Source organism: Heterodontus francisci, chromosome 18 (assembly GCF_036365525.1).
Source record: "Heterodontus francisci isolate sHetFra1 chromosome 18, sHetFra1.hap1, whole genome shotgun sequence".
In the NCBI taxonomy this organism is placed as follows: domain Eukaryota; kingdom Metazoa; phylum Chordata; class Chondrichthyes; order Heterodontiformes; family Heterodontidae; genus Heterodontus; species Heterodontus francisci.
The window spans coordinates 81,508,511-81,525,512 of NC_090388.1; the positions used below are offsets into that span (position 1 = coordinate 81,508,511).

General features: G+C 41.3%; 1 protein-coding gene across 1 annotated transcript in view; it reads left to right on the forward strand.

Moving 5' to 3' along the window:
- creb3l2 (cAMP responsive element binding protein 3-like 2) overlaps nt 1–17,002 on the forward strand; it is a 96,251-nt gene that overhangs the window by 59,186 nt on the left and 20,063 nt on the right. Inside the window, exons 9-10 of the mRNA XM_068051064.1 lie at nt 8,911–9,010; nt 11,527–11,653. Coding sequence (XP_067907165.1) covers nt 8,911–9,010; nt 11,527–11,653 — 227 coding nt within the window. The remainder of the gene's footprint in view (nt 1–8,910; nt 9,011–11,526; nt 11,654–17,002) is intronic.

Genomic DNA, 17,002 nt, shown 5'->3' on the forward strand with positions numbered 1-17,002 from the left:
ATAGAGTTAATTTGTTGATTTAAAGACACCTGGTTTGGTTAGCCTCATTCGGGGGTTAATAGATGGTACAATATGGTAGGTCTTTAATTTGGAAAGTTTTTAAATGATATGTTAGCCGATCTGTGGAACAACGGGATTGAATTAACAGTGCGTTGGTCAGAATCGTATATTTTGATTGGGGGCTTTGACAGGAGGGATCGGTTGTAACAATATGCACTGCTACCATTGTTCACTGGGGTGCCAATCAAGCTGGCTCCTTTGTCCTGGAGCTGCACTCATCCAGGCAAGTGGGGACTCTTCCATCGTACTCCTGACGTGTGCCTTGGAATTGGTGGACAGGCTGAGGGGAGTCAGGAGGTGAACTAATCGCTGCAGAATTCCCAGCCTCTGACCTGCTCTTGTAGCTACTGTATTTATATGGCTGGTTCAGTTAAGTTTCTGGTCAATGGTAATCTCCAGGATGTTGATGAGGGATTCTGTGATGGTAATGTCGTTCAACGTCAAAAGGGGAGATGATTAGATTCTGTCTTGTTGGAGATGGTCATTGCCTGGCACTTGTATGGTACAAATGCCACTTTCCAGCCCAAGCTTGAATGTTGTCGAGATATATAGATAGAGGATATGATTAAATTCAGTGGCTGTTTTATCTGTCAGTCTTCACATAAATGAGTAGTTTGCCAACCAAGTGGGGAACTCACGGGACATTGTCCCTTTAAGCATTTATATCCTCACGCTTGGAGGTGTATTTTACAAATCAATGTTGTAGAATCGTAGCTCCATTCTTTTTTTCCCCCATTATTGGCAAAAATGTAGTTTATTGATGTGTGCATCAAGAACTTCAACACTACTACTTGTGATTTTTAATGGCTTTTTTTAAAAAGTTTTTGCAAATTTGTTTTCTTTTCTAATTCTGAAATGATTAGTGTCACTTCCAGTTTTGTAAAATATTTTATTATTTTTCATATGTTTTTTGATTAGCGGAAAGCCTTAACAGTTTATAGATCATTGATGTAGATTTATGTTAATTACAGTAAAGCGTATGCATTCTGCTGTAAGTCCCTTCTGGAAACCCAGATTAATATCTGTTGATTCCCAATATTGCATAACTTTCTGAAGTGCATGGTTCATGTTTTGGATACGTGCTTATTTTGAACGCTTATTGTGAAAAGAGTGGAATCACTCAATCCACTACATTAATTCATGAAAGTGTTCCAGTTCAGTATAGAACATCAAAGGCAGTGTGAGAACAATGGCTAATCTAAAATACAGGTTGAAATATTCCATGTTGATTCAGTTACAGGGTAGAAACATCAAGGTCTTCTGTATCTCTCAAGTTCCTGCAGCAAAATTCAGAGGTTCCTTATTGTTTTAGACCACCTGTAAAGAAACCTTGATCTCATACCGATCCAGTTGTCCAGAATGAAGAACCCTATTTGAAAAGGGAAGCATTCACTCAGTGTTGAGGCCGTGCGAGTGAATGACAGGTGGTTGTGTGGTTACCTTTTGACGCATCTACTTGTATCACTGAATAATCTCACATTCTCATGTTTCTGCACAAGGGCTGAGCTGCTGTCAGTATGGAGGCTTGGCATATCTTTTGGATATGGCTGTTTGTATATACATATTCTTTCTCAGAAATCTGAAGAGTAGAAGCAAGAATGGCATTGCTGATAACCCGCAACTGGCCTCACTCAGTATGGTTCTCAGGCATCCTACAGTATTTTTTAGTTCTTTCATGGGATGTGCGCATCACTGACATTTATTGCCCATCCCTAATTGCCCTTGAGAAGATGGTGAGCTGGGTGTAAATCATGTGGCTTGCCTTGTCCTGGATAGTATTGAGCTTCTTGGGTATTGTTGGAGCTGCACTCAGCCAGGCAAGTGGAGAGTATGCCATCACACTCCTGATTTGTGCCTTGTAGATGGTGGACAAGCTTTGGGGAATCAGGAAGTGAGTTACTCGCTGTAGAATTTACAGTCTCTGACCTGCTCTTGTAGTCACAGTATTTGTGTCTGGTCCAGTTAAGGTTCTGGTCAATGGTGACCCCAGGATGTTAATGGGAATACTGTTGAATGTCAAGCGGAGATGGGTAGATTCTCTTTTGTTGGAGAATCCCAATGCCCAGCACTTGTGTGGCGCGAATGTTACTTACCACTTACCAGCCCAAGTCTGAATGTTGTCCCGGTCTTGCTGCATGTGGCACGGACTGCCTCATTATCTGAGGAGTTACGAATGGGATTGAACACTGCAGTCATCAGCGAACAGCAATGCTTCTGACCTTATGTTGGAGGGAAGGTAACTGATGAAGCAGCTGAAGATGGGTCTAGCCACTGTCCTGCAGTGATGTCGTGGGGCTGAGATGAGTGACCTCAAACAACATAGGAACATCGGAGCAGGAGTAGGCCATTCAGCCCATCAAGTCTGCTCCACCATTCAACATGATTGTGGCTGATCATCCACTTCAATGCCTTTTCCCCACACTATCCCCATATCCTTTTTATGTCATTGGTATTTAGAAATCTGTCAATCTCAACTTTAAACATACTCTATGATTGAGCTTCCACAGCACTCTGGGGTAGAGAATTCCAAAGATTCACAACCCTCTGAGTAAAGAAATGTCTCCTTATCTCTGCCCTAAGCGGCTTCTCCCTTATTTTGAAATTTTGTCCCCTGATTCGAGACTCCCCACCCAGAGGAAACATCTTAGCTGCATCTATCCTGTCCATCCCTTTTTAAGTATTTTGTAGGTTTCGATGAGATCATCTCTCATTCTTCGAAACGCTAGAGAATACAGGCCCAGTTTCCCCAATCTCTCTTCAAAGGACAGTCCCGCTATCCCAAGAAATAGTCTGGTGAACCTTCATTGCACTCCCTCTATGGCAATAATATATTTCCTAAGGTAAGGGGACGAAAACTGCACGCAGTACTCCAGGTGCGGTCTAACCAAGCTTCCATACAATTGAAGCAAGACTTCACTACTCCTGTACTCCAGCCCTCATGCGATAAAGGCCAACATACCATTAGTTGTCTTAATTGCTTGTTGCACCTACATGTTAGCTTTCAGTGACTTTTTGACGAGGATACCCAGGTCTCTTTGTACATCTACGCTTTCTAATCTCTTACCATTTAGGAAATACTCTGCACGTCTATTCCTCCTACCAAAGTGGATAACCTCACATTTTTCCACATCATATTCCATCTGCCACGTTCTTACCTACTCACTAAATCTGTACAAATCCCCTTGAAACTGCTTTGCAGCTTCCTCATAACACATATTCCCACCTAGTTTTGTGTCATCTGCGAACTTGGAAACATTACATTTGGTCCCCACATCCAAATCATTGATATATGTTGTGAACAGCTGGGGCCCAAGTACTGATCCTTGCATTACCCCACTAGTCACAGCTTGCTAATGTGGGAATGACCCGTTTATTTCTACTCTGTTTTCTGTCTGTTAACCAATCCATAATTCATGCTAGTATATTACCACCTACCCCATGTGCTTTAATTTTGTTAACCAACTTCCTGTGGGAGACTTTATCAAAAGCCTTCTGAAAATTCAAGTATACTGCATCCACTGACTCCCCTTTATCAATTCTATTAGTAACATTCTCAAAAAAACTCCAACAGATTCATCAAACATGATTTCCCATTCTTAAATCCATGTTAACTATGCCCAATCAGATCATTATTGTCCAAGTGTCCATTTATCACATCTTTTAGAATAGATTCTAGCATTTTCCCTACTACTGATATAAGGCTAACAGGTTTGTAATTCCCTGTTTTCTCTCTCCCTCCCTTCTTAAATAGTAGGGTGACATTTGCTACCTTCCAATCTGCAGGAACTGCTCCAGAATCTATAGAATTTTGGAAGATGATCACCTATGTATCCACTATCTCCATAGCTACCTCTTTTAACACTCTGGGTTGTAGAATATCAGGTCAAAGGGACTTATCAACCTTCAGCCCTATTAATTTCTCCAATACAACCTTCTTACTAATAATTTCCTTCAATTCCTCATTCTCCCTCGTCCCTTGGATCTCTGTTTTTGGGGGATTTTTTTTGTATCTTCCTCAGTGAAGACAGACACAAAGTAATCATTTAGCTTCTCTGCCATTTCTCTCCCCCATTATAAATTCTCTTGACTGCCTGTAATGGACCCACATTTGTCATGGCCAAATGTTTCCTTTTTACATACCTATCGAAGCTTTTACAGTCTGTTTTTATGTTTTTTGCTAGTGTACATTCATACTCTATTCTCCCTTTATCAGTTTCTTGCTCCTCCTTTGCTGTATTCTAAAATCATCCCAAACCTCAGGTTGACTATTTCTGGCAACCTTTTAGGCCTTTTCTTTTAATCTTATACAATCCTTAACTTACTTTGTTAACCACAGTTGACCGCCTTTACTTTTGGGGTTTTTGTGCCTTGAAGGAATGTATAGTTGCTGTACACTATGTAATAATTCTTTGAAGACTATCCATTGTCTATGCACAGTCATACCTTTTAATGTATTTTCCCATTCAACCTCAGCCAATTTGCCCCTCGTCCCTTCATAATTTCCTTTTGTTCTAATTTAACACCCTGGCTTCAGATTGAACCATCTCGCTTTCAAACATAATGGAAACTTCTACCATATTATGGTCGCTCATCCCTCAAGGTTCTTTTACAAGGTTATTAATTAGCCCTTTCTCATTACATAATACTAGATGTAAAATAGTCTGCTGTCTAGGTGGTTTCTCAACATACTGCTCTAGAAAGTGATCCCTAATATACTCCAGAAACTCGTCCTCCGTAGCATTCGTGCTCATTAGCTATTTCCAGTCTATGTGCAAGTTCAACCATAACCATCTTCCTTTTGTGCTAGATATGACTCCAACTAGTGGAGAGATTGCCACAGATTCTCAATATTTTAACATTTACTAGGGCTCCTTGATGCCATACTTGGTCAAGTGCTGCCTTGATGTCTACGGCAGTCACTCACCTCGCCTCTGAAATTCAGCTTTATTTTCGATGTTTGGACCAAGGTTATGATCAGGTTCAGAGCCAATTGGTCCTGTCAGAACCCAAATTAAGCATCAGTGAGCAGGTTATTGCCACTCGATAGCACTGTCGACAACACCTTCCATCATTTTGTTGATGGTTGACAACGGACTGATCTGGCGGTAATTGTTCAGACTAAAAACAAAGTGCTGGAAATGCTCAGCAGGTCCGGCAGCATCTGTGGAGAGAGAAGCAGAATTGACGTTTCAGGGCTGTGAGCTTGTCCAGATTTGGTTTCTCTGCCTTTTTGTGAAAGGGACATACTAGGAAATATTCCACATTGTCAGATAGATGCCAGTATTGTAGCTGTACTGGAATAGCTTGGCTAGAGGTGCGGCTAGTTCTGGAGCACAAGTCTTCAGCACTACAAACTGGATGTTATCAAGGCCCATAGCCTTTGTTGTAACCATTGCTGTCAGCTGTTTCTTGATTTCATGTGGAGTCGAACTGGCTGAAGACTGGCATTTGTGATGTTGGAGACTTCATGACAAGGCTTAGATGGATCATCCACTTGGCATTTCCGGCTGAAGATGTTTACAAATACTTCAGCCTTGTCTTTTGCAGTGATGTGCTGGACTCTACCATCATTGAGGATGGGGATGTTTGTGGAGCCTCCTCTGTCTGTAAGTTGTTTAATTGTCCAGCGCCATTCATGACTGGATTTGGCAGGGCTGCAGAGCTTTGATCTGATCTGTTGGTTGTTGGATCTGTCTATAGCATGCTGCTTCTGTTGTTTAGCATGTTTATAGTTCTGTGTTGTAGCTTCACCAGGTTGGTACCTCATTTTTAAGTATTCCTGGTACTGCTTCTGGCATGCTGTCCCACACTGCTTATTGAATCAAGGTTGGTCCCTTGGCTTGATGGCAATGGTAGAGTGAGGGATATGCCAGGCCATGAGGTTACAGATTGCAGTGGAGTGCAATTCTACTGCTGATGACCCAGTTTTGAGTTTCTGATCTGAACCTATGCCATTTAGCACTGTAGTAAGTACCACACAATGTGATGAAGGGTGTCCTTAGTGTGAAGACAAGGCTTTCTCTCCACAAGGACTGTGGTGGTCACTCTTACCAATACTGTCGAGGACAGATGCATCTGCAACAGATAGATCGGTGAGGACGAAGTCAAGTGGGTTTTTCCCTAGTGTTCGTTATCTCTCCACCTGCTGCGAGCCCAGTCTGGCACATATGTCCTACCAAGCCACTCTTGATGGGCATTGAAGTGCCCCCCCAATACATTCAGTGCCCTTGTTAACTTCAGTGCCTCTTCCAAGACGTGCTCAAAATGGAGGAGTACTGATTCATCAGTTGAGGGAGGGCGAAAGGTGGTAACAAGCAGGAAGTTTCCTTGCCTTTGTTTGGACTGATGCCATGAGATTTCATAGTTGCAAACCATCTGCCAATTAGCCTATAAGAGTAAATGGTACTTGTTTGGCGCTCCTGTCAAAACAAAAAAAAAAAAAATTAGCCCAGCCTGCTGTTAAATTTCTAGATTTCTTTCTGGCTTTCAAATTTTACATCACTGTCATTCAGTATGTTTGAGAGAGTGTGTTGGCTAGAGTTGACATTCTAAATCATGTTCCTCAGCTAATGAACAGTGCTACCTTTCCATATTTTTAGCTACTACTCTTCTCCTTTCCGCCCCTCCCCCCCACCCACCTGGTGCCCTGGTTCTTGCCCTTGCCTCCATAGGATCTCTCTTCAGTTATTGCTGACCAACAGACCATTTGATCACCAAATTTACCCTATAGTTTTCTTCCCTATGGATGATGGGATCAATGACTCTTGCAGCATAGAAGGCAATTCAGTCCATTGTGTCTGTGCTGGCTCTATGAAAAGAGTTATCCAGTTAGTCCTGCACTCCTTCTGTTTTTTCCCCTAAAGCTTGCAATTTTCTCCTTTTCAAGTATGTATCAAATTCGCTTTTTAAATGTTACTGTTGAATCTTCTACCATCGTCCTTTTAAGAGTGCATTCCAGATTATCATTAACTGCATAAATAATTTCTCTTCTCCTTCCCCCACCCACCTGGTGCCCTGGTTCTTTTGTCAATTATTTTAAATATGTGTCCTCTAGTTATCAATCCTTCTGCCAGTGGAAACTGTTTTTCCCTATCTACTCTATCAAAATCCTTCATAATTTTGAACACCTTTATAAAATGTACTCCACTTTCTCTGCTCTAAGGAGAACAGTCCCAGCCCCACTCATCTCTCCACATAACTGAAGTCCCTCATCCTTGTTACCATGCTAGCAAATCTCCTCTGTACCCTCTCGAAAGCTTTAACGTCCTTCCTTTCTAGGCATCATTTGCCTCAAACTGGGTACAGTATTCCACCCGAGACCTTTATAAAGATTTAACATAACTAACTTGCTTTTCTACTCTATGCTTCTATTTCTAAAGCCAAGCATCCTGTATATATTTTTTTAAACAGCCTGATCACTTTGTCTTGCCACTTTCAAGATCCATTGCTATTTAGATATCTGTCAAACCTTGGTTGCTAGATCCCATTGCACTTGCCTCTTCAAAGCATACTGTTAGTATATGCAATGGAGCTAGATTCAGATTCCAAATTAAGTAACTAGATTTATTTAAATAAATTAAAAATGGTAGAACATGTATAAGCACTAAAATATGTACAGTGACAAAAGTAAACTACAAGGTCCTTTTAAATCTATAATCTTCTCCAGTAATAGTAAATGCAGAGAGGCTCTTAACCAACAGTCTGTAATATGCTTTTCATGGTTTAATCTTTCTCAATCTCTCGAGTCAAAGGCTTAAATGTCCCATTAGCCTTTGATCTGCCAGGAATGCATATTAATAGATTAATGTTTTTTCTGCTAGTACCATTTCCAGTTTGAATGGTCGACAGATGGGTATTTTTCTTACCTCTAAACAACATCTTCCTGGCTCAGTTAACATTAAAGACAAAGGCTGCCTTCTGAAAGCTAGGCACATTGAGCAGGGTGGGCCATTTTCGATCTACCCCAGCTTCAGCTTTTAAATTTGTACAGAGCACAGTATATTTTACATTTGCGCATAAAGTTAGTTTTGTCTTGATCTATTTATGTACAGTGACAATTAAAGGAACTTGTTACAGACCATGTCTACATTTGGATTTATGCATTTAAGTGTCAGCCATGGCTTGTTTAGTAGCCCTCTCGCCTGTGAGTCAGAAGGTTATGAGTTCAAGTCTCACTCCAGATCTTGAGAACAATAATCTTGGCTGGCAGACAAATGCAGTACTGAGGGAGTGCTGCACTGTCAGAGGTGCTGTCTTTCGGATGAGACATTAAACTGAGGCCCTATCTACGTTCTCAGGTGAACGTAAAAGATCCCATGGCACTACTTCGAAGAGGAGGAGAATTAACTTCCAGTGTCTTAGCTGATATTTTATCCCTCAATCAACATCATTAAAACTTCTGGTCATTATCTCATTGCTGCTTGTGGGAGTTTGTTGTGCGCAAATCAACTGTGCTGTTTCCTACATTACAACAGTGACAGCACATAAAAAGTACTTCATTGGCTGTAAAGGGCTTTGGGACATCCAATGGTCATGAAAGGTGCTATATAAATGCAGCATTTTTTAACGCTTGAATTTATGCATGCTTAGTCTGACCCTGTCAGTCTCGTCCTGCAATACTGCCATTTGCCACCTTTTAATATTAACGTGATATCTGTCAGAAAGCTACCTGTCTGCCTAGCTTAGAGACGTATTGGCATCACTCATGTGGATGCCATATCATGCTTTTCTTTGTTCCCAGTAGTTTAATCTTGAAGGGGAAATCTAACCTGGAACAGTAATTTCTGTTTGGCTATAGTACACAAGACTTTCCTGGTCTTGTCTAATAGTGATAAATGTTTTATTTTTTAGGTCCTTGCTCCAGCAGCTACACGGACTGCAGGTACTTGTGGCAGGGAAGGTGTCCAGACCCTGCAAGATGGCCAGCACGCAAACCAGCACATGCCTGATGGTAAAAACAAAGATTGTTCTGTCAGTATATTGAAGATTCTCCTTCATTCTGATCCTCTACAGGAGAGTAAGGCTAGGTCAAAGGGAGAATTGTGAAAGGAACGCATCTTGGAGATTTTAAGCATCAGCATTTTGGTGTCCCCTTCACCCGCTGCTTTGTCCTGGATGGTGCTGAGCTTCGACTGTTGTTGGAGCTGCACCCATCCAGGCAAGTGGAGAGTATTCCATCACACTCCTGACTTGTGCCTTGTAGTCCTGCCTTTCTCAGAATCATAACATGGCCACCACTAATGCTTTCTTTACTTCCATAATCTTTGTGGAGCCATTTCATAAGGTGAAAATCCATGCTAAAGCAATGTATTATCACTCAGGATAATTATTTGGGTTCAATGTTTGGTTTCAAGTTCCATTTCTATAGTACTGGATGCCTACCTCTTCCACTTGTTCATTGGATCAACACTACCTTATGTAGCATTAGTATAAGTTTAGTTTTCCTAACATCCTTCCACAAAATTTATGTTCAAATTTCCACTTTTCTCGGGACTAGTTGGTCTTCCCGCCACCCTCCCCCACCCCCCCTTCCACTAGCCTGCTGTTTAAAGTTTACAGCAGCTCTTTTATATTAGATGCAATCTTTCTTTCCAAATATAAACTTCATGCTTTCATCATAGTGAGCAATTTGCTTTGGCCAATTTTCACTTATATTTTGAAAAATCTGATTAACTTGAAGACTCTTTTCCAAAGAAAATAATTGCAACTTCTTTACTTTAGCTCATAACTAAAATTCCCAATACATAGAATTCTTGGCCCTTCTCAAAGATATTATCAATCTTGTGATTAGGTGGCAAAACTGCACGCAGTACTCCAGATAGGGTCTGAGCAGTGTTTTATACAATACAGCCTCTTCAGTTTGAGCTACATCCATCTATTAATGTAACCTAATTGCTTTTTCCACTTTAGCTAAGTACTGCTCACAGAATCATGCAACACAGAAGGAAGTCATTTGGTCCATCGTGTCTATGCCAACTCTCTGAAAGAGCTATCTAATTAATCCCACTCCCCTGTTCTTTCCTCATAGCAGATTTTTCCTTTTCAAGTATACATCCAGTTTCCTTTGAAAGTTACCACTGAATCTACTTCCATCAGCCCTTTCAAGCAATGAGTTCCATAACAACTTGTAACAAAAACAATTCTCATTTCCACCCATCTCCCCTCGTTTTTTTGCTGATCACCTTAAATCTGTGTTCTCTGGTTACCAATCCTCTTGCCAGTAGAAATAGTTTCTCCTTATTTATGTATCAGAAGACCTCATAATTTGGAACATTTCTATTATTCCTTTAGCTTCTCTGCTCATAGGAGAACAATCCCAGTTTTTCTCGTCTCCCTACTTAACTGAAGTCCCTCGTACCTGGTACCATTCTAGTAAATCTAATACAGACAAACATACGAATTAGGAGCAGAAGTAGGCCATTCGGCCCCTCGAGTCTGCTCCACCATTCAATAAGATCATGGCTGATCTTGTTTGTGTCTTGAATTCCACACTCCCATCTACCCCTGATGACCTTTTGATTCCCTTGCCTAACAAGAATCTGTCTACCCCTGCCTTAAAATTATTCAATGACCCTGCCTTCACCACCTTCTGAGGCAGAGAGTTCCAAAGTCGCACAACCCTTAGAGAAAAAAATTCTCCTCATCTCTGTCCTAAAAGGGTGACCTCTAATTTTAAAACAGTGAGCCCTAGTTCTGGACTCCCCTACAAGAGGAAACATCCTTTCCACATCCACCTTGTCAAGACTGTTCAGGATCTTGTATACGTCAATTAAGTATTACTTGCAAATTAGAATTGCAGAACATCTCCAGCATCAGAGAAGACAGTCTTTGTTAGTATTAGTTTATGCTGGATCATATCCTTGTCATTTTTTTGTCTATTTATTATGGGAAGACACTGTATTAACATTGCCAGTCATGCTGTAGTTGCAGGCGTCTGGCTAGCAGATGATGCTGTGCCACAGGTTGGCATGATCCACCCACCATTTTGTTTTTGTTTTTATCTGATATCCACATGTTTTTAAAACATTATTAGGTGTTTAGGTGCCCAGCGCCCCTCCCATCCCCCACCCAACCTGTTGCTGCCCTCCACCTTTTCCGCCATTTCATAATCATGTAATAGTTAGTTCAAGCTTACCATCTAATGGAATAACTACACCTTCCCTTGATAATTTGAAGCCGTTTTTGTGTTAAGTATCCAGTTATTTCAATTAAGCAATGTTCATAACAGTGGAAACTTAGTTATTAAAAAATGTTGAATCATATAATTTGCGTGTCTTTGAATTAAGAATAGGCTGTAATACCACATATAACGAGAACAGCAGTTCAAATGTATTCTATACTTGCAAGAGCCTTTTTTTTTTTTTAAACAGTAAGTTCATTGAAGTCCGTCAGTTACACCATCAAGATTAATGCATCCTTTCTCTGTGATTGATTATTCTAATACTCTGATTTTTCTTGCTGTTGCAGATTGCAGTGCTGTGTTTTGCCATTGCACTGGGGAGTTTCAGTAACAGATTTGACCCATTCTCATCCTCTGTGACAAAAACAGTTTTACCTGTCCAGGATTCTACACAGGAGTCATACGCAGCCACTGGTAAGATATAGACAGCCAATCTGTAATTGAGGTTGTAAGAGACTGGCAGAGTCCATTGAAATTTGTTGTTTGATTTGTAATGGAGCTGAATTTTCTTAATATCCTAAATAGGAACTGATAGCTGCCTTATTGGCAGTTCTCCTTTACACGTTGGCATTCACTTAAATGATCAGTGCTTATACTCACTAACTACTGGGAACTCAGCACAGACCAGGGATCAATGCCTTTACTCACTAAGTCTGGGGATTCAACTCCAATTACCTCCTCGTATCCCTCACCACCCACATACCCCTTCTCTCTTCTAATAGCACTTCTTGCTGCATTCAACCCTGGAAAAACTCTCCTCCAATATATTTACATCTGCAGTTTCAACCAGCTGCCTAGCCTTTGCCTCTCCACATGCCGCAATATTGTAGGAACATAGGACTTGGGAGCAGGGGTAAGTCATTTGGCCCTTCAAGCCTGTTCTGCCATTCGATACGATCATGGCTAATCTGGTTGCGCTGTCAACTCCACGTTCCTGTCTGCCTCCATAACCCTTGACTTCCTTGTCTTTCAAAAATCTATCCAATTCGGCCTTGAATAAATTCAATGACCCAGCCTCCACCGTTTTTCTGGGGAAGCGAATTCCGCGGACTGATGACCCTCAGAAAAAATTTCTCCTCTCTGTCTTAAAAGGAAGACCTCTTGTTCTTAAACTGTGTCCCCTAGTTCTAGTCTCTCCCACAAGAGGAAACATCCTCCCAGTATTCACTCTATCAAGTCCCCTCAGGATCTTAAATGTTTCAATAAGATCACCTCTCATTCTTCTAAACACCAACGGGTTATCGACCCAACCTGTTCAACCTTTCTTCATAAGATAAAGCCTTCATCCCAGAATGAGTTAAGTGAACCTTGTCTTAACTGCTGCTAATACAATTATATCCTTTTTCAAATAAGGAGAGCAAAACTGTACACAGTACTCCCAGGTCCTGTACAGCTGTAGTAAAACTTCCCTACTTTTATACTCCATTTCCCCTTACAATAAACGCCAACATTCCATTTGCTTTCCTAATCATTTGCTGTCCTTGCATACTAACTTTTTGTGATCCTTCTGTACCACCGAGTATTGCAAACTCTCTCCAATTAAATAATATACAGCTTTTCTGTTCTTCCTTCCAAAGTGGCCAAGTTCACATTTTCCCACACTATACTCCATCTGCCAAGCTTTTGCCCACTTACTTAACCTATCTATATCCCTTTGTAGACTCTTTACCTCCTCTTGACAACTTACTTTCCTTTCTTTATCATCAAATTTAGCCACCATACATTCAAGATATTGATATAGATTGTAATCATTGATGTAGAGTGGAGGAGGTGGTGGCATAGTAGTAATGTCACTGAACTGTAATTGCTCTGGGGACATGGGTTTGAATCCCACCACGGCAGATGGTGAATTCAATTAATAAAAATCTGGAATTAAAAAGCTGGTCTAATGGTGACCATGAAACCATTGTCGATAGTTGTAAAAATGCATCTGGATCACTAATACCCTTTAGGAAAAGAAATCTGCTGTCCTGGTCTGGCCTACATGTGACTCCAGACCCACAACAATGTGGGTGACTCTTGAATGCCCTCTGAAATGGCCTAGCAAGCTGCTCTGTTCAAGGGCAATTAGGGATGGGCAATAAATGCTAGCCTAGCCAGAGACTGCCACGTCCCACAAAAAAAAAAATTTAAAGTTGAGGCCCCCGCACTAATCCCTGTGGTACTCCATTAGTTACTGCTTGCCATCTGAAAATGCCCCATTTATCCCTACTCTCTGCTTCCTGTTAGCTAACCAGTCTTTTATCCATGCTAATATGTTATCCCCCTGCACCATGTGCTCTTACCTTGCATAGTAGCCTTTGATGTGGCACCTTATCAAATGCCTCTTGGAAATCCAAGTACACAACATCTACAGGTTCCCCTCTATCCACCCTGCTTGTTACTTCCTCGAAGAGCTCTAATAACTTAATTAAACACTATTTCCCTTTCATAAAACCATGTTGACTTTGTCTGAAGCCATTATGGTTTTCTAAGTATCCTGCTATAACCTGCTTAATAATGGATTCTAGCAATTTCCCTATGACTGATAGGCTAACTGACTTTTCTAGTTTCCTGCTTTTCTGTCTCTTTCTTGAATAAAGGTGTTACATCTGCTTTTTTGCAATCTGCTGGAACACTTCCAGAATCTAAGAAATTTGGGAAAATTATACCCAATGTCTCAACTATCTCTGCAGCCACTTCTTTTAAGACCCTAGGATGCAGGCCATCTGATCCTGGGGACCTGTCAGCCTTTAGATCTAATAGTTTTCCCAGCATCTTTTCCCTGGTGATGGTTGTTTTACATTCCTCCCTCCCTTTCACCTCTTGATTTTCAAGTATCTTTGGGAAGTTTTCCAAGTCTCCTACAGTGAAAACAGACACACAATACCTGTTCAATGTCTCTGCCATTTCCTTGTTTTCCATTATCAATTCCCCGGACACTCTCTCCAGAGGACCAACAATAGCTTTAGTTACTCTTTTCCCATTTAAATACTTGTAGAAGCTCATCTGTTTTTATATTACTAGCTAGTTTTCTCTCATTCTACATTCTCCCTCTTATTTTTAGTCATTCTTTGCTGAATCTTAAAATCTGTCCGATTACTGTTCTTTTTAGATTTGTACAGTGTTTCTTTCAATTTAATACTATCCTTAACTTCCTTATTTAGCCACGGACGATTCATCCTTCTCAAAGAATCTTTCTTTCTCACTGTGATCATCTTTGCTGAGAGTTATTAAATATCTCCTTTAAAAGTCTGCCACTGCATCTCTACTGTTCTACCTTTTAACCTAGTTTTCCAGTTCACTTTAGCTATCTATGCCTTCATACCCTTGTAATTACCTATCTTTAGGTTTAAAACAGTAGTTTTAGACTCCTACTTCTGCCCTTCAAACTGAATGTGAAATTCTATCATGTTATGATCACTTTCACCTAGAGGCTTCTTTACCACGAGGTTGTTGATTCATCCTGTCTCATTGCACATTACCAGGTCTAGAATAGTCTGCTCCCTGGTTGGTTCTAGAGCGTACTACTCTAAGAAACTGTCCCAAATACACTGTATGAACTCATCTTCCAAGCTACCTTTGCCAATCTGATTCATCCAATCTATATGTAGATTAAAATCACCCATGACTACTGTGGTACCTTTCTTACAAGTCCCATTTATTTCTTCCTGTGTACTCTGTCCTCAGTGTAGCAACTATTAGGGAGCAGATAAACTACTCCCACAAGTGACCTCTTACCTTTCCTATTTCTTATCTCTACTCAAACTGATTCTACATCTTGCTCTTCGAAGCTAAGGTCATCTCTCACTACTGTACTAATGACTTCCTTAATTAACACAGCTACCCCACCACGTTTTCCTAGCAGCTAACTTTGCAAAATGTTAAATATCCTTCAATATTCAGGCCCAGCCTTGGTCACCTAGTAACCATGTCTCTGTAATGGCTATCAGGTCATGCATATTTGTTTCTATCTGTGCTAACAATTCATCCATTTTGTTACGAATGTTGCGTGCATTCAGATACAGAGCCTTTAACTGTCCTTTTACCATTTCCACAATCTCTGGCCTTGAGTTTGTGCGCTCTGTCCCTTCCTGCCACACTCTGGTCATTGTTAACCAAATCACTACCCTGCTGTATTACCTCATTGTGTTCCCTTTGATTTACCATATCTCCTCTCACACAATCCCTTTCCCCACTATTTAGTTTAATGCCTTCTGTACCACCTGAGTTATATGACTCGCCAGAACACTGGCCCCAGTATGGTCCAGGTGAATACCGGCCCAACGGTACAGTTCCCACTTTCCTCAGTACTGGTGCCAGTGCCGCGTGAATTGAAATCCAGTTCTTCCACGCCAGTCTTTGAGCCATGTATTCATCTCTCTCTAGTTTTATTTTCCCTACAGCAATTTCTGCAGTTGATTTGCTCAACTTCTCCCTCACCTCCACCCCAACCTTTTGTTTCTTCAAATCCAGTAGGATTTGAATGTACCTGGTGCATAACTGGTTTAACTGTTGGTCCACATTGCGATTGGGCATCACTCCCTTCTGCCAAAACTACTCATCATCCCAAGTCGTTCTGGAGAACATATTTGCGTAACAATCAATTGCCTGCTTAAACCCCTCCAACAAGTGCTTGTGGACTTCTTTATTACCAAGATTGCGACCCTCCATTATTTCCCCTCATGCCTTCTCTGAGCTCATCTTGTCCATGAGACGCATTTCCTGTTTCCATGACCCCATTTCCATTAAACTGCTGATCACCAACCTTACTTTCTGGCTTCCATGCGAACTGATATTGTAAATGGTTCCCTCTCCTTAGGGACTGTCCATGTCCAATCCAAAGCTGTGGTCATCACCCCTTTGTCAAAAAGAACCACCTTGACCCTTTGGACCTTGCAAATTGCCACTCCAATCTTGCTTTTCCTTTCCAAAATTTTTGAAAGTGTTGTCACTATCCAAATCCATGCCCATATTCCTTTTGCAGATCTCTGCTTGAATCTTTCCAGTTGGGTACAGTACCTGCCACAGCACTGAAACAGCTTTAAATAATGCCACAAATGACATCTGTGACTGACCGTAGTTTCTTTTCAGCTTCTCTTCATCCTTTTACATGGTCTTCCTTAGAATCTAATGCCTCTCATCTGTTGTCCAGCTGAGTGCGACTGCCTTTATTGTACCCTTACCTATCTGAATATACCCTGAGCATCTCCAGCAATGGCTTTTTTTTCCCTCTTCCACACAGTTGCCTCCGGAGTTCCTAAAAGATCAGTTCTTGCCCACTCACCTTCCTCACCTATAGTTGCCCCTAGTTGACATCATCCACAGACATTGGATCAGCTTCGACATATATTCTGATGACATCAAATACGACCTCTTCACCACCTGTCTTCTTCATTCCACTGCCTGTTTCGGCTTTACTGTTGCAGGCTCATCCATCATCTTTGAACCCCACCACAAACTCTAAACCTTTGCCAATTCCATCTCCTGGCTGCTGTTTCAGGCTGAAGCAGATTATTTGTCGACTATGTCCTATTAGACTTAGGTGGGCTCTTAACCTCCTATCCTCTGCATCTCAAAGACTGTCTTCTTCTGTAACATTGCCCATCTCTGCCCCGCCCGAGCACTTTTGCCGCTGAAATCCTCATCAATGTCTTTGCCACCTCCAGACTCAACTATTCCATTGCTCACCTGGCCAGCCCCACCTCCAGCAGTCGCCATGAATTTCAAAACTCTGCTGCCAGTTTCCTGCCCTGCACAACCCTGCTCACTTAACAGCCTTTG